This window comes from Lissotriton vulgaris, chromosome 5, assembly GCF_964263255.1.
Source record: "Lissotriton vulgaris chromosome 5, aLisVul1.2, whole genome shotgun sequence".
Classification (NCBI taxonomy): domain Eukaryota; kingdom Metazoa; phylum Chordata; class Amphibia; order Caudata; family Salamandridae; genus Lissotriton; species Lissotriton vulgaris.
In genome coordinates, this window is record NC_141693.1 from 1,179,971,557 (window position 1) to 1,179,999,457 (window position 27,901).

The following is a 27,901-nucleotide window of genomic DNA, read 5'->3' on the forward strand; positions in this document are numbered from 1 at the left end:
TCATATCAGACAGGCTCTCAAAGAATTGGTCTACAAAATCAGGTGATAGTTCAACCAAATTTGATAGCGTTGTAACTTGGCAGGTGTGAGAATGATTTCTGTCATCGTAGTCAGGAGCAGCAATGCTCACAGATGGCTTTTGTCGCTTGCTCCACTGTTACCACCTAGTCGTAGCACAGGAGTCTCCACAAATGCCGTCATCAGGATTGGTAGCCGCTGGGGACAACACAATGCGTGAGCCGTTATTGGACTGAGCAAAGTATCGACGTCCATTGGTACTGCTGATGGAAGTGAAAGACAGATGTCCAACACGCATTCATCGCCGCAAAGCATACACCGTAGCACAGGTAAAATGCAATTTTGCCATATAGGTCTGAATGAAAGGAACCAGGTCATGTTTAGATCTCTCAGCCTGGCCAATCCAAGGACGTTAGTTATCCTGTCCCGGTAGCGCATTGCTAGGATTGTCTCTTCCATTCCCATGGGAGCTATGTCTGAGTTTCGGCTTGCCATAACGAAGCAGGAGGGTCAAAAATAAAATCCCTGCTACAAGTCCCAAAAATAATGGTATGCCGCCAAAAACAGAGTGTACAAAATTAGGAACGATTCCCAAAATTGCCTGGAAGGGTGTTAGCAGTCCCGTAAAGACTGTCTTGAATATGCCTGGGATGCTTTTGGCACTAGACATGTTAAGGAGTTGGCTTAGCATTGGTACAAAATGCACGGGGCAATTTGTTGATAAAAGGTCATGAACTTCAGTAGCTGTCCTTGCAACTAGAAGATCATACGTCTCTTTTGATGACGTTATAGGCACTGTTGTCTGTAAAAGTACAGATTTCATTTTGCTTAAAGTATCAATTCGTATAGAATAGAGATTCAGACGAGGCCAGATGGGAGTCACTGTGTCTGCAGGCCCACTCGGAAACAATGCTTGCATACAGCATTTGACCATGGATGTTACGCTTACTAGATAACTTTTCCCTGGCACAAGGCCACAACATCTGTGATCCGTTCTAAGAATGTAACTCCCGTTTGCAAGTTGCATAAAGAAGGGCTCTATCTGAGTTGCAGGTGTGACTAGCTGGTGGCATGAAAGGTTGTTAGAATTTCCATCACATGCTCCGTGTAAATTAATACCCTGACACAAAAGTATACCGCTTAGTGAATGTTTACAGTTGTCACCACTAAGAAATACATTTTTGTCGCTGTCACTATAGCAAGAATGAGTGTATGGTAATTTCCATTCAGATTTTACATATCCTTTACACAATTGTTCATACTGGCCAGCAGGTATGTATTCAAGGCACTTTCTAAATCGGAAAGTTGTTATCGAAATTGTGATAATTCCGTGTATTATCCATTCAATGACAGGACTCTCTGACATTGTCAATGGTAATCTCTCGAGTTTTTCGATGCTCAGGATTGTATAGTCTGCTCCTTTCTGTGCCAAACTGATCTTTTTATCAGTAAGGTTAAAAATGGAAAATAATGACGTTGTGTTGATTAAACGCCAAGGCACATAGCCTGAACGAAGATTTTGCAGCGTCCAGCCTAGTTCTATAATAGAGCGTAATTGAGACTGGCCATGTTGTAACATTAGCAAGTCTCTGTCTATCACATCAAAGGCAGAAGATACAATATTGTCCAATGAATATATTCTGGAAGACAGAGTCATTAACCCATTGTCTACTACAGAAAGTGATTTCTCCAAATTAATACGATCAATTTCTCGTATTTTTTCAGCAGTTTCAATTTGTTTGACTTTCCAAGCCTCGTTGTAAGCAGCATAGATACTGGTCGCTATGAAACGCTTTTGACGCTGTTTGCGTGGTCCAAGAATGAAATCGCGCAAATCAGCACCATCTTTTAGTAAAGACAAGTGTTGCTTAATTTCAGCCAGTGTGGATGTTGTTAGCCATTCAAGGCAGAGTTTCCCTACGCTGTATGTTGTTATTATCCCTGGATGTTGTCTCTGGGAATATCTCGAGTCTAATCTGGTCATTTTTAAACCCTGTGTTTTATTCAGGAATCTATCTTGACAGCTGTTTGTGTCTGTAGGCCAGATTAACCGCTTTTTCCAATCAGGATGTGTTCTGTTGAAATGTAAAATTTGTGACACGTCTAACTCAATATCTGTGGTTGCATTCTCAGGTATTGGCTTTGGTATAGACGGTGTTTTAAGGTCTTTGATCTTAGCTAGGCCAAGACAAGATGTTTGGTGTATTGTGTCATTTAAAAACAACATTTGTTCTAGTATCATGCAGGTTCTAAATAGTGCTTCAATGCCTTGCACCTGCCAATCTTTTGTACCCCAAATTGTTTTCGTTTCAATATTATTTTTCCAATAATCAAAACCAAATGTCATCATTTTGTCATAAAATGCTTCTGAATATATCAATTTTGAATTTGTCAGCATTGTTTTCATTCCTGTTTTATCTAACAGTTTATAAAAAAACGTTTCTGCATTACTGGTGTTAAACCCTGAGAAGTATTTGAATTTCTCAAAAAATGCTTTAGAACTGCTTTTAGGTGGTGTAGAACAATGTTCCCATTGATTATACATAAAAACATTTCTAGGCTGTGCAGATTTATGCAAGTAATGATCCCCATAGTGGGTGTAACAGAATAACTGCTCATAACTAGATGAACCTTGTAAATAATCATGATCTGTGAATCTAGCTGACATTACTAAATCAGACATCATGTCATTAATACTGTTAAAGTCCCAATCATCAGAGAATGTACTAGGTGTTACAAAGTCACTTAAGGAAACCTTCAGTTGATGAGGATACTTCAGGATTTCGACCGGACCATATATCTCATAGTCTGTTTTCTCCCATACTACCCCACCAGGTATTGGAATTGCTGTGACGTTTACTGTTGACAGTTCTCTTTTCTTCACGTGGGATGATCTGTGTGGTTTCAGGACTAAGTTGATGTTCTGACTTGCTGTGTCCATTCAATTGTAATAAACTTTCCTAAAATTAAAACTAAAATTAGGCATAGTAGGAGTATGAATACCCCTGAAATAATCCAATGCTCAATCAACGGTGAATCCAGATATAATTCTTTGATTTGTTGAAGGAGTCCTCTTGTATTTTCTTTAGAATACTTTTTTGTTTCTGGCATCACTTCGGGGGTCGTTTTGATCTTCAGAGAAGTTGTCGAAGTTGATGAAATAACCAGAGGCAGTTCTGTCAATTGATGGGATTGTTCTTTCAATCTGTCTCTCGGTAGCACTTTCTGATGCCACATTAGTGTAGACTGGTGTTGTTTCTTGACGAACTGTTTCAATCTGTGTCTCAAGAGGCACGAGTTCCATGGCATTATTGCATAGTCCTTCACCGTGCACTGCAGGCTGATCGAATGTGATTAGTCTTTCAGTTTGAACCTCTTGGATTGTTGCAAGTTTGGGTATTCTGTTGTTTCTTGGGAGTCCACTGGGCCTACTGTTGATTATAGGCCACATGCTTGTGGTTTTACCAGGTCGATGGACACGACTCTGTTCTCCTTTTTACCAGCAAGGGGCGGTAGCACAACTGATCTTGTTCCGGTGACTGCCAAGACAGGTACTGCTTTTCTGTAAGAAGGCCCAAATTCCTTCTTAACCGCGATCTTTTCTCTGACTAGATCCCCAATCTTTGGAATCCAGACAGGCCTTGCTGGGGCTGTTGTTGGTGGTGCCTCGTCAGTGGTACTTGGCTGTTGCTTTAACTTTATGTTGCTTAATGATTTTCTTGTTTCATTCAGTTCCTGTAAAACAGCCAAACGATCTTTGATGTCAAAGTTTGTTGTTTTTTCTTGTACCACTGACATCTGACTATCGAGGTCCTGAATACGCATTCTAATTCCGAACAATAGTTCGTATGGGCTGAAACCTTTTAGAGAATTTCTTGGCATGTTGTTAAGACTAGTCTGGACACTTATTAAATGTTTGACCCACCCAGCGCTTGAACCTAATACCTTCGCTGTTATAGATTGCCTTATGTCACGGTTTTTTCTTTCTACCACACTGTTCCCTTCCGGGGTATGACGGACAAGAATACCGCAACCCAATTCCCATGCTAGCCATGGCCTCCTTATAAGCTCGAGAGCTAAAAGCAGGACCCTGGTCAGAATGGAACGTGGTAATTGCGTATGTGCCGATAAAGACTCGCAAATCTTTTATAACCGTTCTAGCGTCAGCCGAGCGCTGGAGGCCTCATTTTTTAAGTGCTTTTTGTCTTAACTGTGTACAATGGGACGCGCTTCTCTTCTTTGATTGCGCAGATAGACCGCCTTATGCTGTCTAGAAGGGATCCTGAAACTACACTGGCCTGTTCATTACTGCGATCTCTGTTGCAGTCTTCACAATTTTGAGCAAAACATTGAATATCTATACTCATTCCTGGCCACCAGTACTCTGATTGTAATTCTTTCAGAGAGGCTTTGATTGTTTGGTGTCTCAGACCCAACCCCATGTGTGCTTCCAGTAAGAGGAAGCCCCTCCTGCTCCTGTTTGGAATTACTCTGTCCCCCACTCCAGGGATTCGAGCAAAAGGAACGGAGTTTGCATCGATTATGTATGCATAATTGAGTGGATAGTTTACGGGTAGTGCTGCACAGTCGCCTTTTACGGTCGTTTTTACTGCCAGCATGGTTTCCCCATCTATGTATTTATCTGTACGCTTTTTTGTGGCTACGGAAGCCGGGTTAGTTGCTTCCGCTGTGGCTGTATTAGCCAATGATTTCCCTGCAACGTGAACGCCATCACGTTGAAGACTCTGTGCGTGAATCACGTGAGTCTTTTGTAGTTCTTTGTGTAAAAGAGCTACCTGTTTCCAGAGCATTTTATGCTTTATTGTGGCACCTGTGTCATCTTTGTAGTCGTTTTCGATCCAACTCTGCAGCTTATTGTTGTAAGAGTTGACGCAAAAATGAGAATCGCACACGATAAGTGTCGGGAATTCACGTTCTGCATTTTCGAGCGCCATCTTTAAAGATCTGAATTCAGTTCTCTGAACCGACCAGTTTCTTACAGATTCAGTTTTTGTTACTTTCGGTCTGAATTTACCGCACAGCCAACGACCTTTAATGATCGCACATGCTGCATTGTAGGATTTTCTCTCTACGTTGAAATGCTGTACAAAGCTATCTGTATAGATTATACAGGCGTATTGTGGGAGAGGTAGAATTTCGATTGGCAGAGGATATTCTTCTTCATATTCTAAATCATTCAGTTCTTCAAATTGCGGGGCGAAATAGTATTTCACGTCTTCCGCTCCTAGAGAATCTATACACTGTATCCATTTCGGATCCAGTGACACTGTAGGCAGGTTTACTGGGCTGAATAGCGCTTCGAAGGCGGATTCCGCTGTAAGGATATTAATCTGTTTGCCGTGTGCTAGTTCTCGCTCATTTGCTAATGCGATTTGCACTGCTTTCACAGTTCTTTCTGTGTGACTGAATGTTTTTTCTACCTGTGTGTACAAGTAAGATTTAATTGAAATTGGTACCTTTTCTCCTTCATTAGAGGTCAGGTATGTGAATCCGCATCTTCCTGGGATGACTCGGATTACAAGATCGCGTGTGTTGTCACGTGTATCTAATTTAGTTTTTGCTAACATGTCTGTTTGCAGTGATCTCAAAATTTCTGTGTGTTTTTGAGTCCAATTGATTTGTTTAAAATCAGGTTTAATTAGTTCATAGAGAGGTTTAACCCTCTCTGCGTAATTTAGGATGTAAGTTCTTCCGAAATTCAGAAAACCTAGAATGGATTGTAAATTCTTCAGCGTTTTTGGAGCTTGGAGTACAGCGCACTTCTCTAAGAAGTTGTCCGCTAGGCTTTTCCCTTCACTTGATAATTCGTACCCTAAGAATAGTACTGTCAGATGGGCAATTCGGGACTTTTTAAAGTTGAATTTGTAACCCTCTGCTGCGAACCCAAGTATAATGGTGTTCACTCTTTTCAAGTGAGTATCCAAGTCGTCTGTGAGATAAATATCATCTACGTAAGACAATGCCTCATCATCATATATTTGTAGTAACTCTGTTACCCTAGCTGAGAATAGTCCTGGGCTGTTCTTGAACCCCTGTGGGAGTCGACAGAATTTTTTCTGCGACCCAAATGCAGAGAAAGCGGTCAAATATCTGCTTTCTGGTGCAATGTTTTGACAAAAGAAACCATTAGATATGTCTAATGTCGTTTTATATTTTTTCCTAACTATGTTATTCATTAGGGCTGCACTATGTGAGTTTTGTACTGCAAAAGTTTTGCAACATGTATTAAGATGTCTGTAGTCCAAAACTAGACGATATGAATTGTCTGGCTTGGAGACAGGAAACAAAGAATTGTTCATTTAAGAGGTGCATGTTTCAATCACCCCCTGGTATTCAAGTTGATCTAAGATCTCCCTGACTTCTTTTTTAGCTTCTTGCTTTATGGGATACTGCCGTTGGGCAGTTGGTTCACTTTTTAATTGGATTTTGTGAGGAGGTGAATCCTCATCCCATCCTACATGATTTTTATATAATGCAGGTGCCTGGGCTACTGCCCATTTCCTTGCATAGGTATATTTTTTGTGAATCGGAATGTGATTCGAGAAGGCAGGCATAATCACTTCTTCGCCACGAGGGCACTCCCTGACAAACTCTGGGGGCCAATCTTTTTCAGCTAACAGAATATCATAGCCTTTTGAGAGCTTATCCCAAAACAGACCCTTTATTTTCCTAGTCTTATCACCCTCTATACGCAATGTTATTTCGTATATTTTATGGGGCTCGCTAAGTCTGGTGTCGGCAGTTTCAACCTGAATGTATTCATTCGTGTCCACTGTCTCCAGATGACTCATCAAGATCTTGCGCGCTATACTGATTTCTGCTGCACTGTCCAACATTGTCAATGCCCACTCCCCGTTTTTCAACTGTGTCCTCAGTATTCTCGGCATGGTTGATTACTCTAATACTGGCTACCTTCTTTTTAGGAAATTGAGATTTTTTACTCTGAGCAGGTTCCTTGTCTTTGGACTTGGTGTGCTCTCCTGGGTCTGACCGTCCTCTTCTTTCCGAATTCTGTGGAAGAGATCGAGAGGGACGTGTATCAATACTTTGATATCTATCAGGTTTTTTCAGATTATCCCTATTTCTAAGGTTATATATTTTCTCAGAGGGCTCCCTCTGGGGAGACTGGTGTTCTCGAGTCGGAGTTCTTTCCCTCCGGCGAGGAGACTTTCCTCTGGACTGGAATACTTTTTCCTTGGGAGTGGATTGTTTATTTCCATTCCAGCTCTTTTTAGGAGTGTTTAAATTATTTTTAATAAATAATTTTTCAGGATTTTCGGGCAGTTGGGGCTTTACTGGTTTCCCACCCAAGCTGTCTCTACCTAATTCTTCATAGCATTTTTCTATGATTTTTGCAAGCTCAAATGGCTGATCTTTTATATCTGTTTCCTTCAACTTCTGGCGGATCGCCACAGATGCTGCTTCTCCTTTTATGTTGGCTAATAATAGAGCCGAGACCTGCTTGAAGTCTTTCAGTAATTTCATACCTAGATTTAAAGCGGGCTCTGGACCGTATTCATTTTGAATCTGTTTTAGCACTTCTGGTATTACCGCCATAGACGGAACACCGTGTGTTTTTGTGTAGATGGAAGCAAAGACTGTACCCCAAGTGTCGCAGTCCTCCATATGTGGTGCGATTCCCATAGGAAGGCAGATGGTCAAGATTCTGTGTTTCTCTATAGGGGTAGTATCAGGAAATACTGCCTCTATTTGAGTGATTTTCTGTGCTAACCAGAAAGGAATTTGTTCCCGTTTTACGGGTGTTTTACCAAGACATGACTGTATGTTCTGTGGTGTGATTTTATTAGTATTCCCCTGATGAGGGGTCAGCTGTGGTGTATTAACAGCTGGCTGGACTGTTGCAGTCCGCATTACATATTGGACTAATTGCCTATGTATTTTTATTAATGTTTTTAGCTATACTAACAGCTCTTCCTTTGACATTTTTACAATGTCAGGATGTGGTGTGTAGCTGGCTAGAACCGGCCATGTGGCTCCTGGTCTACCTAGTGGACCGAGCCTGGTAATGTGATCATTGTGTTTTAGGGCACCATTAAACCAGAGCAGGTGCTCTTAAAAATTTAAGTGGAATTTCAATCTCCTCGAAAGGAGCGTACTCTTCCGGAGGTTTCTCTATTTTGTAATAGTGAAACTCTTTTGTTATAGCGTTTACCGCTGGAAAGTTTATCCATGAATAGAATACCTCTGTCTGCCGATACTCGTGAGCCTCTATCACGAAAATTACTGTACCACCTTGAGGTGTCAGTCCGTTTTCTATAAGTTTTAACGTTATAGATCTTCTTAAGTGGACCGGGATGATAATAGCATCCGGGTCTGTGTGTTCGGGACCCTGCTGAGTCGCATCTACTGCGGCCCCCGTGGTTCCGTTTTCTCCTGGCATTGTTGAAATGCAAGGTTTGCAGAGTAGGTCTCCAAGGAGACAAAGATTAGGTGCACAATATTTTGGAACACTGTATCCTTCAACGTTGAATAAACCAGAGCTTTACATAGGAATCTCTTCCTACTGAGTTCGGGCGGATTTTAACCTTTTACCCACTCCAGACGTCTATTGGAGTATTTACGGGAGAAAGGGGTCTGTGTGAAATATGCACGACTGAGTTACTCTAACGTCTTGCGTTAGTTTATCGCCTTACCAAACGTTGGGCGCCATGTAGTGTAGTTCCTAGTTTCCCACTAGGCCCTGCGCATTGGAATAACATAAACAGTAGTATCGACGTGGAACTGCGGATATTCCAGGCCTCCACTGACTATGCTAAACTTAATTGGGTGTGTTACCAACTAGCTCAGAGGTCACTGGAAACTTTCTTCTCTGCATGGGAAGTGATCAGCTTCCCTGGCACAGACAAGAAGGGATTCAGCTTTCCAACAACCGTGCAACATGACAACTTTGCTCCTCAGATCAAGAGTCAATCTCTAGGGTCGTGTGAAACAATAGACAGGTATTTCACTCAGTCAGATTAGTGCAGTTTACTTTCACGAGATGTAGAGAATAGAGAGACGGGCGTTTGTCAATAAAGGGTTAACATTTATTGAACAGTCTTTCTTCTCGTACAAGAGAAATGTATTGCCACAATTGCAAGACTTGTTATGATAAAAAGTATGTACAGTAAGATAAGTATTGCGAAATAGAACTGTAAAAGCATTGATATGGTTTCTTAGCCATACAATGGTTTAAAAGTAATAAAACATATATACAGTCATATATACATTAGGCTAACATACTCAACTGGTGCTTCTAACTACGCCTACCCCAGTGTGCCTGACCTAAGCCTAACACGTGGAAGGGGAGTAAGTAAGTAGCTTTAAGTTAAGTTGGTTTTGCCAAGGTTTGTTTCAAGAATTCTCATCTAAGGGTTTAGTCAACACCATACCTCTGAATAGAATGATGGAAGTCTGGTATTTCCTTCAGGGGGCAATCTCGATATCCCTGTCACCCGCAAGGGTAGACCGGAAACGCCGGAGCTGGATTTCTCTGCAGGAGAAAGGCAGCGGCTCTTCTTCAGCGCGTCGAGAGGAGGAGGCGGGGGACAGCGTCCGCGGCAGCTGGAATCTGCTGGGCTCTTCGCAGAGGGACGGCTGTTCAGCTCCTAAGCGTACTGCACCATCGTTCGCGCTTTAGCAGCGATAATGGTATCAGTAGCTTCACCACCAAGGGACAGCAGCAGCGTACTGCCTGCAGCAGCAATGGGATGCACACAGGGTGCACAGCAGCTTACAACAGCACGACAGCTTTTGTTGGTTTCTTTGCTTAAGGCAACGTTGGTAATATTTATACCTGACAGGTGCCGGGTTTGACGCAAGTTTGCTGGACATAAGACGTCAATTAAAGATGTCACTAGGAAGTGATAGCTATCAGTTGCTCATTAGAGTTCCATTACTAATCAAAACACAGCAAGCGGGGATTTCCAGGTTTGCTGAGTTTTTATCTTGTTGAAGAACTCGGAGTGTTAATCTAGGAATATCAGATAGTGACTTCTGCTCTGTCATTGCACTAATTGGTTGCAAAGGAAGTGGCAGAGAACTATGCTGGAATGTGGCTCTGTTCGTGTGAGGCCAGAGATGACTTTTCTGAATATCGCACTTGAACGGTTATGCCAATATAGGGAATAAATGGATTTATAGCCGAATAGGGGCATAAGGTCACAGTATCGATCAGGAACCTAGATAAACACGCAACATCCTGCTTTTTCTGCTTTTCTTCTCTCCTTTTTCTACTTTCTTTCTCTTACCTTCCTTCCTCCTCGGGTTCTTGCCCCTTCGATCTTTTTGCCCCTTTCCTTCTATTCTTTTTGTCCTTTCCTTCATCACCCCTCTTCCCTTTTCCTTCCATTGTTTTTCTTTTTCTCTTTTTATTCTCCCTTTCTTCTTTCCTAGTTCTTTTCTCTCCTTCACCCCTTTCACCACTTTCATCTGTTTCTTTATTATTTTTTGCATTTATTTTGATTCTTCTTCCATTTTCCTCTACTTTCCCTGCCTACTTTCCTTTCCTCTCTTTTCTTATCTTTTTGGCTCTTTCTCTTTCATTTCTCTTCTTTCTTATTTTTCATTTGCTTCTCATAGTTTCCTCCTTTTTCTTCTGTCCTTTCCCTCATTTCCTTGTCTCATTGGTCTTCTTTCCCTCACCCCTTTTTCTTCTTTTTCGTTTATCGCTCTTCTCTTTTTCTCTTTCACCTGTTTTGTTTTTTCTTTGCCTTCTGTCCTATGTCTTTTCTCCTACCCTTTTCACTCCTTTTCTTTTTTTCCATTGTCCCTTGTCTTCATTCCTTCTCTCTTTCCCTTTTCTTTCTCTAATATTTCTGTTTTCTTTTCTTATTCTCTCACATTTCTCCTTGGATTTTTCTCCTTTTTAATTTTATCGTTCTTCCTTTGCTACTTTCTTTCTTGTTCTGACATTCTTCTCTATTTCATCACTCATTATGTTTTTTTAATCTCGTTCTATTTTCCTTCTGTCTTCCCCCCTTTGCTTCTCTCCTCTCCTTTCCTTCTTCTCATTCTTCCTTTTTTCTTCATTCTTTTGTTTTTCTCCATTCTTTATTCATTTAATTATTTTCTTGTTCTTCACTTCCTTTCTTGATAGCTTCCTTCCCTGTTCTTCTGTCTATCTCGGAATGCACTCATTAATGGCCATGAACATGTAGGTGTCTACAGAAATATGTATATCTCTATAATACTGATTTGGTTCCGCAAGCGTCGATGCTACCAACATTGGAGAAACCCATGTCCTTTCTGACTCTAAAGCGAATATGCCGTGACCTCAGTCAATGTTGTGCCCAACTCTTTATGATAACGCTTACCCTGCAACATAGATTCTCAGACCTGAAGCAATATGATGAAGACAATAGCAACGAAAAATTGTAAATATATGATGATGCAGATATTTTTCTGGCCCTCCAGGAGGATAGTGACTTTGACACCTTCATAGATACTGAACTCAATTATCCATCTGACCCATCTACAGCGGAATCTGCCTCTTTCACCAGCGTCATTAGAAACGCGGCAGAAATTCTTGACCTCCAGCTTGTCTCCTTGCAGTTTTTACACAAATATATTGACTGAGGTGCAGCAGCCAGGGCGGACCACTTTGGAACCACTACTTCCAGGGTGCCGCCATCAGAGGTCAGGACTGGCTGCTACCTTTTGGCGCAAGAGAAGACAGAGGATTTCATCCTATGCTCGACCTGGACTCTGAACCTCTTTCTTATGATGGACGAGTGCAAGATTCTCACTTTGGCCTAAGTACTGTCTGCCCTTGATCCAGGTGAATGGTTGGTAGCATTGATTTTGCAAGGTGAGTATTACTGTCTTTCAATCCCACAGATGCTACCTGAGATTTCTGATAGGCTACATGCACTTTCAGTTATCTGTGCTTCTCTTTGGTCTCACAGATGCCCCTCCAATGTTCACAACAGTGGTGGTGGTGGTTGCTGCCCATTTGAGGAGGTTAGGAATACCAGTCTTCCCATACCTTGATGACTGGTTGTTGGAGGTGGGCTCACCTCAAACAGTTGTGAACCACCTCTAGATGACGGGCAACCTGTTGACATCTCTGGAATTTTCTATCAGTGTGCCGAAGTCACACCAGATTATTTCACAGAGACTCCGTTTCATTCGAGTCATTCTGGACACAGTTTTGTTTCTTGCCTTCCCTCCACCTCAACACATCCAGATATTCAAACTATGATCATGATGTTTTAGTCCTTGACCTGGATATCGGTGAGATCTACTCTGAGGCTTCATGATCTTTTGGCCTCCTGCTGGTGGACCACGCTATATGGCATGTGTTGTGCAGTGGGATCTGGTATCTCCGTGGCCTCAGCACAAGGGGACCTCTCAGATTCCATCCAGGTTTTGGCGGAAACTGCAAAAGATGTGCAGTGGATATTTGCTAGACTGCAGTTGAACTGGCGGATGACTCCTCTCCCTGCCGCACCCAGTGCTAATGATTGTAACAAATGCATCATTGCTGATTTGAGGAGGTTATCTGGGAGAGGGAGAGATCAGAAGACTCTGGTCTCTGGCGGAAACCTTCCTCCACACAAATCTGTGCAGAAATGGACCATCTCCTTTGTATTAAGATTTATTGAGGATTGAGTAAGAAACAGCCTCCAGAAGGTCTACAGGCTCATTCCGCCATAGCTAAGCTGCTACCACCACACTGACATGCACTGCGGTCCGGATAGCCTTGTGAAGGAAATTGACAATGGGTTAGCAAATAGCATTCACATGAAAATCTTCAGAGTACAAGCTCTGTTAATGTGCTGTCCCTCTTATCAGACACTGTATTTGTCAAAAAAGACTACAAGGGTTTAAGTTGCTTTCCCAACTTTTGGTGTTTGGGTGGGGCACTTCAGCATAGATCGTTTCTAATTGTAACCAGATGCTGAAAGGGCCAACTGGTTTTCCAACTCTTTCAATACAGGTCGGTTGGTTTAGAAGCGTATTTGTCATAGATTTTAGGTATGTATTGTCAGTGGTTATCACAATTTAAGGTTGCCGTTGCTGCATTTTGGAAAGAATACTGTCAGACGATTTTATTCCCAGTAGCCTCTCGTTGGCTTTCCTTGTAATTGTTAAATGTATTTTCCAAATGGCTTCTTTCTCTGCCTGTTTCAGGTCCCCTTCGGATCAAGGCAGCGCATCATTCGCTGTCAGGTTGGCCTATCCAACCGCTGGCAGCTTCCATGCAATTTGGACTTTGACCTTCTGGGAACTGCGCAGGCGCGGAAGGCCATCAGAACCGGCTTCAATGAAACACTGAAGCGGATTATGACAGGTGGGTAGGAATGTGGAAGGCAGTTTTGTTACAGTATGAAACCATGCAGACCTGTAGAATTAAACAAAAATTACCATAACTTTTTATGCATATGTCCTTCCTGCTATTGGGATCTAGTGTCCACATAAACCGGGCCAAACACATGCTGATCCATATTCTTTTTTAAGTAGCCCTATGTATTCTGAGTGTACCATACTTTCTGTTGTTAACACAGAGGGAAAAAAACGTTAATGTGAGAAAAGGCTGTTTAGAGTGGGTGGAGGAAAGCCCAGTATAAGTATGAACAAGCTGGGCGAGGAATATAGACCAGATCATGGGAGTGGAGAAGCAGAGTGAAAGGATATGGGCATACCCTGTGTCGCGGTACTTTTGAGTCTCCGTAATAGATAACAGGCTTGTGGTAGTAGTGATTTGTCATGCTGTAATGCGATATTCTTATTGTCAATTTGTGCTGGATAGTTCTCACATCTGGACTGAGGTGGGTCTAATTGGATATTGTTTGCTTATTGTTAACAGTTTGTTGGATCATATATAGGTCTCAATGTGTGGCAGGCCTTGTTAGAGGCAGACTTGCTGAATTTGAGATAGCTACATGTTTTTGGTATAGCTCTCATGTGGTGTCTGAGGTTCGGTTTCGAAGCTGTATTTCGAACCAGGTATTGTAATATTTTTAGGGCTAGTTAGCCTATAACAGTGAATTGCAATAGTCAAATACGAGGATGATTATGGTTGTCAAGTGGGTTGAGGAAAGTGGGTGCAAGATATTGTAATGTAGTTTTAAGGAGCCAGACCATGACCCTATCAGCATCTCTACTATCACATGGGAAATAGTGTTTACGTTGAGGACTCCTACTAACAGTTGGCTGATATGATGACTATGGTAGTGTATGAGAAAAATATGGAGTTATTGACGACTAACCTTGCAAGTATGTATATTTGTTGTGTTTGTATAGTCTGAACCTAGCCAACAGGCAGTACAGCTCCGTACATTGTCAAAACCAAAGATACAGTCATTGAGTGATTTGAAAGGGAGCTGGGTTCTGGAAATGAATGTAAACTTTTACTATGTTGTGTTGCATTATTCTTTAAAGAGCTATGTCTTCAACGCTTTCCTAAGTTGTAGCAGTGTTGAGGCAGTTCTAATGGGTACAGGTACCGTCCCTTTTCCTGGATGCACAAATAGAGATCTCCCCAGACCTTGTTTTCAGTTTTTGGCAATTCTCTGTCTTTAGTCTAATGGTGTCCTAGCTGTGTGCTCCATGAACGTTCACCAGCGATGGTGGTGCTGGCTTTGTATATGAGGATGCTGATGATTTTGGTGATACAGGCTGCCAAGGCGAGGCAGTGTAGTTCCATCAGTGGGAGGGGGTGGGATATGTAGTAATATATTTTCAGGTCCATGAAGAGGCCTCCTGCGGAGTGTACGCTATCTTTATAAGGGGTATTTCTGAGTTTTGGGGCTGTGAAGCTGTGTGGCTGCCATCCAGGTGCAAGTGTAGGAAGGCTTGAAGTGTGGCTCTGAAGTCTGAAGTTTTGACTTCCTTCCATAAAAGGTGCTGGTACCAAGCGATTTTAGTTTTCCTAGCAACGTGTTTCTTCTTGATGTAGTCAACTGAATGAAGAAGAATTCCAAGCTATGATAAGATCCTGGGGTTCTGAGATAAAGTCCGTTGAGACAAAGGATGTAAACAGAGCTTTAAAAGTCTGATTGTTTGGTTGATCTTGTGAGAAGGAGGTAACCTAATCTGCTGTACGTTCGACAAGACCGGATTGCACCTTGGTAGTTTCCCCTAAGATTTTGGTCCCTAAAGGCTTTGAGTGTGACAGAGTAGCCTGAGAAGGATGAGGGCTGCTATCCATTTTGTATTTTGGATGCGGAATTTATCTAGAATGATTATATAACTGTTTTTCATGATGTTGAAAGAACAAAAATAGCTTGGCGTACAAAACTGTTTTTATATTGCAGTATACTAACAATCAAAAGTTGAGTACAGTTAAGAATTATTGAGGAAAGAAAAACCAAAGGAGGGTTGTAAATTACAGCCATTGCCCGTGTTTATTTTAGGGTGTCTGAAGAGTCCTGGCTATTAACGTAGTGAGCAGTTTTGTGGGACAGCATTATCTAGTTTTAAGGTTTTACTTTATAGGACTCTTGTGTGGATGTTGAATTTTTGAAAAAGGCAAAATCACTACAATTATCTAGTAATTGTTGCTGAAAATGCCCAGGTTGAATAATTCATACATGATGAGAAGTTGATTAAAGGAGTGGCATGCTTGTACTTGTATTGGTTTGGCACACATGGTCAAAGAAGTATATTGTTTCTCTATAAGCTCCTGTGGTGTGCCTATTAATTCATCTGTTCTGTTTCACGTTTTTCTTTTTTGGTTTTGTTCCTCTTTTAGTTAAGACGCCTTTAGGGCGTAGCAAGAACACCGGTTTAACTTTCTTCGTTGTTGCCTTCCTTCTAGGAGATTTTTGGGTGCTTCAAAGCACTGACTGTTTAATTGATAGACTAGTCTACTTCTGGTAGGGATGAGGTGCGTTAAGGGTACGGTTGTGTAAGGTAGACATTATCCTAATTGTTTACAGTCGCAGCCCATATTTAGAGTGAGGTTCATTAGTCCTCAAGCAGTTTGGTTTGACTTTCAGGGTTGAGTTTAAGGTAGTCCACAGTACTGGACCATGGACGCAGGTAGCTGGCTACATATTGCAGTTACTAAAGGTTCATTGGCCGATTAAATATGCAATCACCTAGTATAGAGGGTTTCTGATTTTAGTTTCAGCTGATATTGTGGGCTTACCTTGTTAATTATGACTAGGATATTGCATGAGAACAGAACAGGTAAGGAAGATGTACAACCTGGTTAAGAGTGGGAGGTTGTCGGGAACTATCTGATAAACAGTAATATAAATGTCCCATGTGTATGTTAAAGCCCTGAGCTGTTCATGGGAAGTTCAGAGCTATGAGCTACTTAGGTTGGTGATTCTCTATGCATGATGGGCCTCGTGATAGATCTGTGCAATCAGGATTACTGTAGTTCAATTATACCAACACAAATGCGTTATTAGTGCGCCCTAACAGATTGTGATTCCCATCTAGAAGACACCGGTGTTTTTCAAAGCGAGGATGCTAAATCTGATGCACTATCCCTGCCGCCAGCTGTGAAACCGCTTAGCTCTAGTCATACCACCAGAGCGGATTACAAAGAAACCCGCCCTAGCCTATGTCTTTTCAAGAGGTAAGTCCTACTTTTTTATTTTTCAATCAAAGTTTTGTAATGATTTAAATATAATGCTTTTACTCTTATCATTTGAACAAAAACAGACCCTAGGGAAAGTTCATATAAGTTTAACACTTAATTAAAAAATAGCCTGCCGGCATCAAAAATAATCTTAGTGAGATCTGGCACGTCAGTGGGCTAGAGCTTTGTGCCTTGGTCAGTTGCAGCATGTAGTGCTAAATTGTCTACACATGAACCCTCACATGAACCTATAGAATCCAATAATCGCAGACGTTTGAAGTGGCCTGCGGTGCTGGGCAATGGGGATACTGTTAGGAAGATTTATCAACTTTTTGTTAAACATATGACTCCACTAGCTAATGCTGATGCTGTCATTGATAATTCCTCCATCATGGAGACCCATGGCCAGTTAATTACTTAACTTGGTATTATTTTGACAAAGGCGATAAAAAGGAAGGACCTCGGTCACCAGCCCCCTTCACAGGAAAATCTTTGGTATAATCAAGCTTGCCAACGAGCCAAAACAGATCTCATCAAAGCCGTGAAAGGGAACCAACTAGATATTGTCAGAGCTAAGAGGACACACTACAGAAAAAACTGTCCAGTTAGCTAAGATGGAATGGGACGAGAGAGTCTGGTCGGATTTGCTTGAGGCCTGCAAACTAAATGATCAGACCTCCTTCTGGAGCCTTATTGCAAGAGGCACGAAAGGGGCTACAGTGGCAAAAGATAGATTTCTTGAAGAAAGTATCTGGGTTAAACACTTTTCCTTGCTCTATTCTTGTAAGGGAGAAGAGGAAGATTGTGTAATAAAACAAATTAGGCTAGCTCCATATGAGAACCCCTTAACCTTTAATCTAACAGAGACCATCTCACCATCTCAGCAATTAAGGCAGTGAAACCGGGCAAAGCTCCAGGTCCAGATAGAACCTTTGGAAGCATGAGGATTTTATTTGGGCCCCCTACATTAATCTATTTACAAATAAAATAACTCGAGGGGCCCCAATTCCGGAGACCTGGAGGGGCGCAGAAATCGTGACTATATTCAAGAAAGGCGATAGGTCTAATCCATCCCACTATCGACCTATTAGCTTGATCGATGTGCTGCAAAAAAATGTTGCCCGCCAACTCCTTAGTAGGCTTAGTGCATGGGTCGAGGACCATTTTATTCTTACAAAGTACCAGGCTGGTTTTAGATCTAGAATTAGCACAGTGGACCAGGTTTTTAGATTTTTATGTTTAGTATGGAAATATATCAACATAAGGAACTCCCATATATATGTGGCTTTCGTCGACCTAAGAGCAGCCTTTGATCTTGTTCCAAGGGGAAAACTTTGGAGAACGCTAAATGATATGGGTGTCCCTGGGAACATTCTCCAACAACTGATCAGACTGCATGAAAATAACTTTGCAAGAGTCAGATGGGGGCCCAATGGGGAGTTGAGTGAGAAAATAGATATAGTGAAAGGAGTTAGGCAAGGATGTGCTATGGCGCCTACCTTATTTTCCCTTTATGTTAATGACATCCCAGACACCCTCTTGGGTTGTGAGCATGACTCTCCCAAGTTGTGTGGGCCAGCCGTTCTGGCATTATTATTTGCGGATGATACTATTTTAAATTTCCCAAACCCCCAAAGGACTCCAGAACCTTCTTAATAAATTTAGGTTGTATTGTCTCGACAAGAAGCTTGAAATTAATTTGTCCAAAAGTAAGGTCATGACAATCAACCCACATAAAGGTTTTAAAAAAATCTTTACCATAAATAATGAAAAAATTGAAGATGTCCCAAGTTTTAAGTACCTGGGTATCACTTTAGATAGCAAAATATCATGGAAATCCCAACTAGAAACCTCAAAGATCAGACTAGTTCAGAATCAAGCCCCTATTTTGAGGAAACACAAAAATAGTTATTATAAATCAGTCTCTCCAGCAATTAGTTTGTTCAAATACAAAGCACAATCTGCCTCCCTTTATGGTGCAGAACTTTGGGGACAAATGTTCGAAAAAGCATGTTCTTAGTTCAGGAAAATAAATGTATTAGACAGCTTTTAGGTATACCTGTCTCTACTCCCCTTACCCCGGTTTTATGGGACCTTAATTTCCGCCGAACAGATGACCACGCTGCATTGCGCCCACTGTTATACTGGGTTCGTCTTTGGTCCACTGAGAAGCTAGAGGACTATAGAGAGGCGTTAAAAGAGATAATGGTAATAAAAAAATTCCACACGCTTAGCATGGCTGGCCTACATTGAAAAGTGGTTTACAATGCTGGGGTTAAGTAGGTTTTGGTCAGACCCGGATTCGATTACCAATAATTCTAAGAAACTGCTTAAGAATAGGTATTGGGAATATATCAAAGACTCTGTGTTGGGAAATTCCAACCTAGGAACGTTGACCCTCAGGTTCTTTGAACTAAAAATGGGCATGAAATTAGAATCCTTTATGGATGAAATTTACCCACCTATGGCCAAATCGTTATATCTAAAATGTCGCTATAGTGCCCTTCAAATTAAATCTAGGACTTCGAAATGGCACTGTAACAAAGGACCAAGAGGTAGTACTGGACCTGATTTATGCGAATTATGTGAAATGGGCCTAAGGGAAGATGAATCCCATGTACTATTTATATGCCCCGCTTATTTACAGGCAAGGAAAAAATGGCTAAAACCCATATGCTAACTTTTGGGTCTTCGCCACATTAAAGATGGCGAAAGAGTCTTTAAAGGAGATACTGCACGCCCAATAGTATTTAGTTTGAGCCGCTTCCTCCTATCAGTAGCGATAGTTAGGAAGAGAAATGGCTATAAAATGTAACTAGAATAATTGGCATGATGGCAGTATAGCAGCCGAAATGCACCTTGATTGTACCTTATTCTACCCGAACTAATTGTTTATATGTAATGCCCATTGGAACGTGTGTACAATATGTAACTATAAACGCAATTGGCCTGATAATATTACTATTAAGTGGTGCATGTAATTGAATTTGATTTAGATTTATATTGCACTTAAATAGAGTGACTTAAACTAGAATAATGATAATATGAACTGGCCTGATCTTAGTGTACCTGGTGCCCTGTTTTTTTTTTCTTTTCCACTGTTTTTATAGTACCTTTTAAAAATTGTCATCTATCATGTGTTCCTCGATGTGTGCTAATCTAACTACGAAGGACCTGCTGCTAGTTTCCTCTTAATTTTAACCCGGGACTGTGTTGATATGTATATTGTACTGTAATGTTTTAAAATTGTATTGTACTGTATTCTTTTAAGGTTGTTTAACCGAAATAAAGAACAATGAAATGAAATAAAAAAAAAAATTGTCTACATTTTAGGCACATTTATACTTTTTCTCAATACAAGGGCCGAGAATATGTTTTGCAAATGAAACAACATATAGAAACTAATGGGCAGAAGCCTGGCTCTTCTTGTGGAAAGGCAATATATTAGCTAGAATTTAAAGGTTGACTTAATTGACTTTTGTATGTATCTCTTTGTTGCGCCAACGTCGTAATCAACAGTTAAGGCAAATGTGCATTATACAACATGAGATCGAAAAATGGCAGTGCATTTAAAATAGGTGTACTTGTGCAGTAGTGCTAAAGCTTTAATACACGTTAAGAATGTATAAAGCAAATTATTTGCAATTGTTAATGCAATCGGAAGGGTACATCTTGAGGACGCCCCTTTTTCATTGTAAGGTGAAAACTGATAACAGTTCAATAGCAAACAGCCTCATCACATCAGCTTTCAATTCTTGATTGTTACATTTTGCATCATCACCCTCCACAGTATCAAGCAGCCACGCACAGGCAATGCTTTTAATTTTTGCAACCACCTTTGGTGATGCACAAACTCAGTTTAACCAAACATAAAGGATTAATATGATCAGAGGGCGGAGCTAGCTAGCAACCAAGATGGCTGCTTAAGCGGAGAGCTCCCTCGTCTGCAACTTTATCCTTCAGCTATCCTGGTTGTGTGCAGCTGTAAAGTTTCTGAAAACTGCGGATTGTGGTAGCGGAGAGCCTGGGGGCACGATCTGGCGTGGTCCCGAGCTGAGAGCCTGCGAGGAAAGAGTGTAACGGACGCTGAGGCCTGCGACGCGCGCACTCCGGCAAACCACGTCCTCCATTACGGAGTAAGCCGCGGAGAGCATCAGAAAATCAGCCGGCTGTGGTCGGCGGTCTGCTAGCGGAGCCGAAAGCGGAGGAGTGCCTCCCTGCCGCGCCTGCTGCCGCGGCGTGGGACCCGGAGATTGAAGATAGCGGACTTCCACCCCCGCGAAGACACAAAACCCCCGCTGCGGAGACCTGCCTCGGAGAGGGTGAGTCACGCACTCTGGGACTGGAGGGTGACGAAGAGGCCTCGCTGGCGGGCGCTGCATAGAGGTGCGCTACTCCCTGAAATCAGTAAAAAGCCGGGACCGCTGCCAGATACTGTGAAGGGGCGAGACTTGGGCGAACAGTAGAAACGGAGGTCAGGCTCCCTTACCTAATCTACGGTGGGGCTCCATTAGCAGCCGATAATCCTGCCAGCATGAGAGCGCCTATGGGGCAACTTTGAGCGGATTAGCCTGCCACTCTAATTTGGATTGACTACTACGGTCCTGGCGCTCTATCAGAAACAGACAACGGCCGCCATTTTGAACGTGAGAAACTTCGGAGGCCTTAGCGGATTTTAACCGGCGAGCGGCGGCTGCTTTGAGGGAGACGACTTGGAGGGGCCTTGAAATATTGATCTTTGCCCTGGTGACCCCCACCCATCGGTGATCGCGAACATTTCTCGGGGCTGACGGGGTCCCTGAAGCTGTGTTGGCCTCGGATTGGTTGGGCACTCCCTAGGGTGAGGCTCTGCAGTGGGGGTGCCGGGTCACCTTCGCCAGGACTCTATTTGGTGCCAGTCAGTACGTGATCCCACAGGGAGAACACAGGGACGATTGGCGGATGATCTGGCGGCGTGGGCCTCTGAATCTTGGACGGACTGATATTGGGTCCATAACTTGCCGGATTGTGGTGCTCCTGACCGACGTTTGCCCAGTCTCTCACAGCCCGCATCACGTCCAAGCCTCCTCCAGCTATGGGACTCACGGACAGATCACAACCTAAGCTGTCCTTTGACCCAAAGGGACCCAAAGCTAATGACACCACAGCGGGGAGAGATGTAGTGGACTGCGACCGCGAGCTGCTGATGGACAACTCGCAACAGGATATCCGTGGATTATTCCTGGCCATGGAAAAGGGTCTGCAGGGGGATATAGCCTCCCTGGGCACAAAGATGGACGCTCTATCATACCACATGGCGGAACGTTTGGCTAAACAGGTGGAGAGGATGGATATGACGGAGCGACGCATCACCGAAGTGGAGGAGCCGCAAACTACCTTGGACTCAGACAATAAGCAGATATCCCGAGCCATGCAGTCCCTCATGGACAAGACAGAGGATTTGGAGGCCCGCTCTCGGCGGAGCAATCTACGTATTACGGGCCTGCCAGAGTCCACGCAGACGGGTAATATGGAGGTCTTCGTGGAAAAACTCCTTAAGACTCTTTTTGGAGACTCTGCCTTCTCCACTATGTTTGCTGTGGAAAGAGCCCACCACTCTTTGGGCCCCCGACCCAAAACAGGATGCCAGCCGAGGCCTATAATAGCCAAATTGCTTAATAACAGAGACCGCAACACGGCGCTCCGGTTGGCACGTGACAAACAGCCGTTACAATTTGAGTGCGCTACCTTATCTGTGTTCCCAGACTTTACTGCTAAGGTGCAGGAAGCAAGGCGTCAATTTGCACCAATGAAAAGACAATTGCACGACATGGGGACAGACTACGCAATGCTATACCCCGCGAAACTAAGGATAAACTGGCAGGGGAAATCCTTCATCTTCACAGATCCTAAAGCTCTGCAATAGGCACTGAAGGAATGGCGCAAGGAGAACAGATCTTCCCAGACCGAAGCGTTGGAGGAGGCAGGAAGTACAGATAAGTTTGGAACACTGGGACTCTGGGACACGGGGACTTGAGCAGAGGCGTAAGGAGGGGCTGATGCTTTGGGGAGAGACATACTAAGTAAAGACACGTCGTGAGAGGCAGTATCCTGTCTTGATACGGTTGGCCCGTGCAAGGTACGGATGGGCCGACCAGAGTCTCTGAGCAACGACCTGACTTGGGAAGCCTGCTCGGGGACGTGCTTCTACTACAGTCTACTATTAGAATTGATGACCAAAGGGTGGATATTGTTGCTAGGGGTGACCAGAAGGGTTGTGTACCTGAGGGTCCCACACAGGCTATGGAAAGCTGAGAATGCTTGGTTCAAGGTTAAGATCATACACACAACAGTTGAATATGAAGACGAGGGGGGGAGGGGCAGCATTAGGAACACGGTCTGTACAATGATAGATTATTGCTTGCTACCTTTGCCCACGAGTGGATTACACAAACTTGTACTTACGGGATTTGATTTTTCATGTGTTTGGGAATTTCTGTGTCGGGGAGGGTGATTTGGGAGGGCTGGGGGGACAGACACAGGATTGCGGCCTAGTTGGGGATGGGCAGGCGTGGGTGGGTGCGGGTGGAGGGGGGGCCAGGGCGCTTACGACTGGTGGGGATGGGAGGAAGAAAGTTTGGTTCTTGAGTTTGTTGTTTACAAGAGATCACACATGGCAGGATCAGAGTACCTCGATGTGCTGTTAGTGCAGATTCTATTAATGAAACATGTTAGCACGCTATGACAGTTAAACAGACTCGGACGGAGAGCACTCTTGACAAATTAACATTGATGACTTGGAACATACGAGGTCTTAACGATCACAGGAAAGTCCGGAAGGTCCTACAATACTTTGCCAGCTACGGGGTGGACATAGCTCTACTGCAGGAGACACACCTTCCCACGGACACTCACATACTTTGCTATAGGGGCCTCTTGGGCAAAGTTCACGCTGCAGGATTCACCACTCATGCCCGGGGTGTCCTCACATGGGTCAATCTGAAAGCACGACTGACTATGACGCCGTTGGTGACTCACAGGGACGGTCGATACACAATCACGAGATGGAAGGGCAGGGGGTTGGAATTCTGTATAATAAATCTGTACGGACCTAATTACGACCACCCAGATTTTTATTCGGAACTGGCGACTAAGATTGTGACATTTTCAGGAGGAGAAATACTCTGGGGGGAAGACTTTAATATGACTAGACACCCTCAAATAGACAGATCGGACGGTCCTACCCGCCACCCTTCCGCCTGCGCCAGGGTCTTGGAGACACAGATGTCCCATATGGACTTATGTGATATCTGGAGATATCAATACCCCTAGTTAGGAGGCTATACGCATTACTCGGCACAATTCAACATACATACAAGAATAGATTATTGGCTGGCCACGCCTTACTTAACCTCTGCCATTCAAAAATGCGAGATACCCCCCGCACATATTTGGACCATTCACCGGTTTTGATATCGATGATCACGCCGGCGTGGGGAATACCACCATTTGCTTGGCGGTTCCCCCCTACTTGCTGCTGGACACCTACTTTAAGGAGGAGCTTGCGATGGACATCGAGACGTTTTTAGATACTAATGAGGGATCTGTGAAATCGGTGCAAAGTGTTTGGGAAGCATTTAAATTGTACATTAGGGGGGTTACAATGTCCAAACACTCGGGGGTCCTCAGGTCGATTAGAGGAAGGCTGCAGACTCTAGAGTCTAAACTTGAGGAGTTGGAGAATAGGTGTTTACATAATCCCAATGAAGATCTTGAAAGAGAACTGGCTGCAACGTTACGGGAATACAATGAGAAGGTGGACTCAGAGATCAAACACCTAGGGAAATATGCCTCGGCTAGATCGTATTGCGAAAGCAAACGCTCGGGTGCGGGGTTGGCACAGATGGCACGGCGGGACAGGAGAGAGGGAGGGGTTCCTAAAATGAGATGTGATGTGACGAAGGAACTGCTCTCGGTTACGCAGGTAGCTGATAGATTTAGGGAGTACTACTCCTCGCTATATGCCTCGCGAGGTCCAGCATCAGACGAAAGTATCCTAGATTACCTTACACAAATCGAAATGCCTTGGTTATCTGACACCCATCGTGGATTCCTAGTACGCCCGATAGGACGGGAAGAGATAGTATGGGCGCTATCAACCATGAAATCTGGAGGTGCGCCTGGAAGTGATGGCCTCACTGTGGCCTTTTTTAAGGCCTTCACGGACCTCCTACTCCCTAGACTGCTTGCACTATTTGAAGACATGGCGGATTCTGGCACTTTGCCGCCTTCAATGCGAGAGGCAATACTAGTTGCCATACTCAAACCGGGCAAGGCCCCGGGAGACTGCGCATCATACCAACCACTATCACTGCTGAACGTTGACGCAAAGATTTTTGCAAAGTTACTCGTCAATCGTCTTAGCCCCATGATGACCTCGCTAGTGGCCCCGAAACAAGCTGGATTCGGTCCCTCACGAAATCTCACATATAGAACAGAACAGTCTTTGCCGCCTTTCAGCACACGCGCCCGGAGGTTCAGGCGGTAGGTGTCTTTCTAGACATGAAGAAGGCCTTCAACTCTGTCGAATGGCCTTTTCTGAGGCACGTGTTGGGTCGTATGGGAGTAGGTCAACTGTTTTTGCAACTCCTGGCCATTCTATACACCTCCCCAACGGCCCGTGTCCGTATTGAAACGCTAGTCACGGACATTTTGCAAATCGGGAGAGGCACGAGGCAGGGATGGGCCCTCTTCCCTCTTTTATATGTGCTAGTAGCAGAGCCCTTGGCCTGCGCCCTCCGCGAGTATCATAGACATCGGGTAATACGGTTTCCCACATATAACTTGATAGTTTCCACTTATGCTGATGCACGCTTATATACGTCAGAGACCCAAAGACTCACCTGTCGACTGTACTACGTGAAGTGGTATTGTTTAGCTCTCTGTCGGGCATTCAGGTTAACTGGAGCAAATCGCTCATATTTCCCCTTACCCCGGCTACGAAGCAATTTGAGCCGGAATATCCCATACAGTGGACCATGGAGGCAGTACGATACCTGGGAATTCGGTTACACACCGACTCGGAAGTGTTACTGCGAGAAAACTATGGAACTACGGTCTCTAAACTAGAGGATGACATCAACAAATGGATCACGTTATTATTGTCCTTATTGGGAAGAATTGCACTTACGAAAATGGTGGTGTTGCCACGCCTCCTGTTTTTGTTTTGCAACATTCCCATGGTTTTGTCTACTGATTTCTTCAATCAGTTACGTGCCCTAATGATCCAGCTAATGCAAAAAAATAAGTTGATGGACAGAATGCAGAACAATGTCATACATTCACCCCAGTACCTGAGGGTCCCACACAGGCTATGGAAAGCTGAGAATGCTTGGTTCAAGGTTAAGATCATACACACAACAGTTGAATATGAAGACGAGGGGGGGAGGGGCAGCATTAGGAACACGGTCTGTACAATGATAGATTATTGCTTGCTACCTTTGCCCACGAGTGGATTACACAAACTTGTTCTTACGGGATTTGATTTTTCATGTGTTTGGGAATTTCTGTGTCGGGGAGGGTGATTTGGGAGGGCTGGAGGGACAGACACAGGATTGCGGCCTAGTTCGGGATGGGCAGGCGTGGGTGGGTGCGGGTGGAGGGGGGGCCAGGGCGCTTACGACTGGTGGGGATGGGAGGAAGAAAGTTTGGTTCTTGAGTTTGTTGTTTACAAGAGATCACACATGGCAGGATCAGAGTACTTCGATGTGCTGTTAGTGCAGATTCCATTAATGAAACATGTTAGCACGCTATGACAGTTAAACAGACTCGGACGGAGAGCACTCTTGACAAATTAACATTGATGACTTGGAACATACGAGGTCTTAACGATCACAGGAAAGTCTGGAAGGTCCTACAATACTTTGCCAGATACGGGGTGGACATAGCTCTACTGCAGGAGACACACCTTCCCACGGACACTCACATACTTTGCTATAGGGGCCTCTTGGGCAAAGTTCACGCTGCAGGATTCACCACTCATGCCCGGGGTGTCCTCACATGGGTCAATCTGAAAGCACGACTGACTATGACGCCGTTGGTGACTCACAGGGACGGTGGATACACAATCACGAGATGCAAGGGCAGGGGGTTGGAATTCTGTATAATAAATCTGTACGGACCTAATTACGACCACCCAGATTTTTATTCGGAACTGGCGACTAAGATTGTGACATTTTCGGGAGGAGAAATACTCTGGTGGGAAGACTTTAATATGACTAGACACCCTCACATAGACAGATCGGACGGTCCTACCCGCCGCCCTTCCGCCTGCGCCAGGGTCTTGGAGACACAGATGTCCCATATGGACTTATGTGATATCTGGAGATATCGATACCCTGAGTTAGGAGGCTATACGCATTACTCGGTACAATTCAACATACATACAAGAATAGATTATTGGCTGGCCACACCTTACTTAACCTCTGCCATTCAAAAATGCGAGATACCCCCCGCACATATTCGGACCATTCACCGGTTTTGATATCGATGATCACGCCGGCGCGGGAAATACCACCATTTGCTTGGCGGTTCCCCCCCTACTTGCTGCTGGACACCTACTTTAAGGAGGAGCTTGCGATGGACATCGAGACGTTTTTTGATACTAATGAGGGATCTGTGAAATCGGTGCAAAGTGTTTGGGAAGCATTTAAATTGTACATTAGGGGGGTTACAATGTCCAAACACTCGGGGGTCCTCAGGTCGATTAGAGGAAGGCTGCAGACTCTACAGTCTAAACTTGAGGAGTTGGAGAATAGGTGTTTACATAATCCCAATGAAGATCTTGAAAGAGAACTGGCTGCAACGTTACGGGAATACAATGAGAAGGTGGACTCAGAGATCAAACACCTAGGGAAATATGCCTCAGCTAGATCGTATGGCGAAAGCGAACGCCCGGGTGCGGGGTTGGCACAGATGGCACGGCGGGACAGGAGAGAGGGAGGGGTTCCTAAAATGAGATGTGATGTGACGAAGGAACTGCTCTCGGTTACGCAGGTAGCTGATAGATTTAGGGAGTACTACTCCTCGCTATATGCCTCGCGAGGTCCAGCATCAGACGAAAGTATCCTAGATTACCTTACACATATCGAAATGCCTTGGTTATCTGACACCCATCGTGGATTCCTAGTACGCCCGATAGGACGGGAAGAGATAGTTTGGGCGCTATCAACCATGAAATCTGGAGGTGCGCCTGGAAGTGATGGCCTCACTGTGGCCTTTTATAAGGCCTTCACGGACCTCCTACTCCCTAGACTGCCTGCACTATTTGAAGACATGGCGGATTCT

The 27,901-nt window shown here is 43.8% G+C and overlaps 1 protein-coding gene across 1 annotated transcript in view; it reads left to right on the forward strand.

Moving 5' to 3' along the window:
• BTBD16 (BTB domain containing 16) overlaps positions 1-27,901 on the forward strand; it is an 887,756-nt gene that overhangs the window by 117,182 nt on the left and 742,673 nt on the right. Inside the window, exons 3-4 of the mRNA XM_086920301.1 lie at positions 13,174-13,333; positions 16,435-16,573. Coding sequence (XP_086776427.1) covers positions 13,174-13,333; positions 16,435-16,573 — 299 coding nt within the window. The remainder of the gene's footprint in view (positions 1-13,173; positions 13,334-16,434; positions 16,574-27,901) is intronic.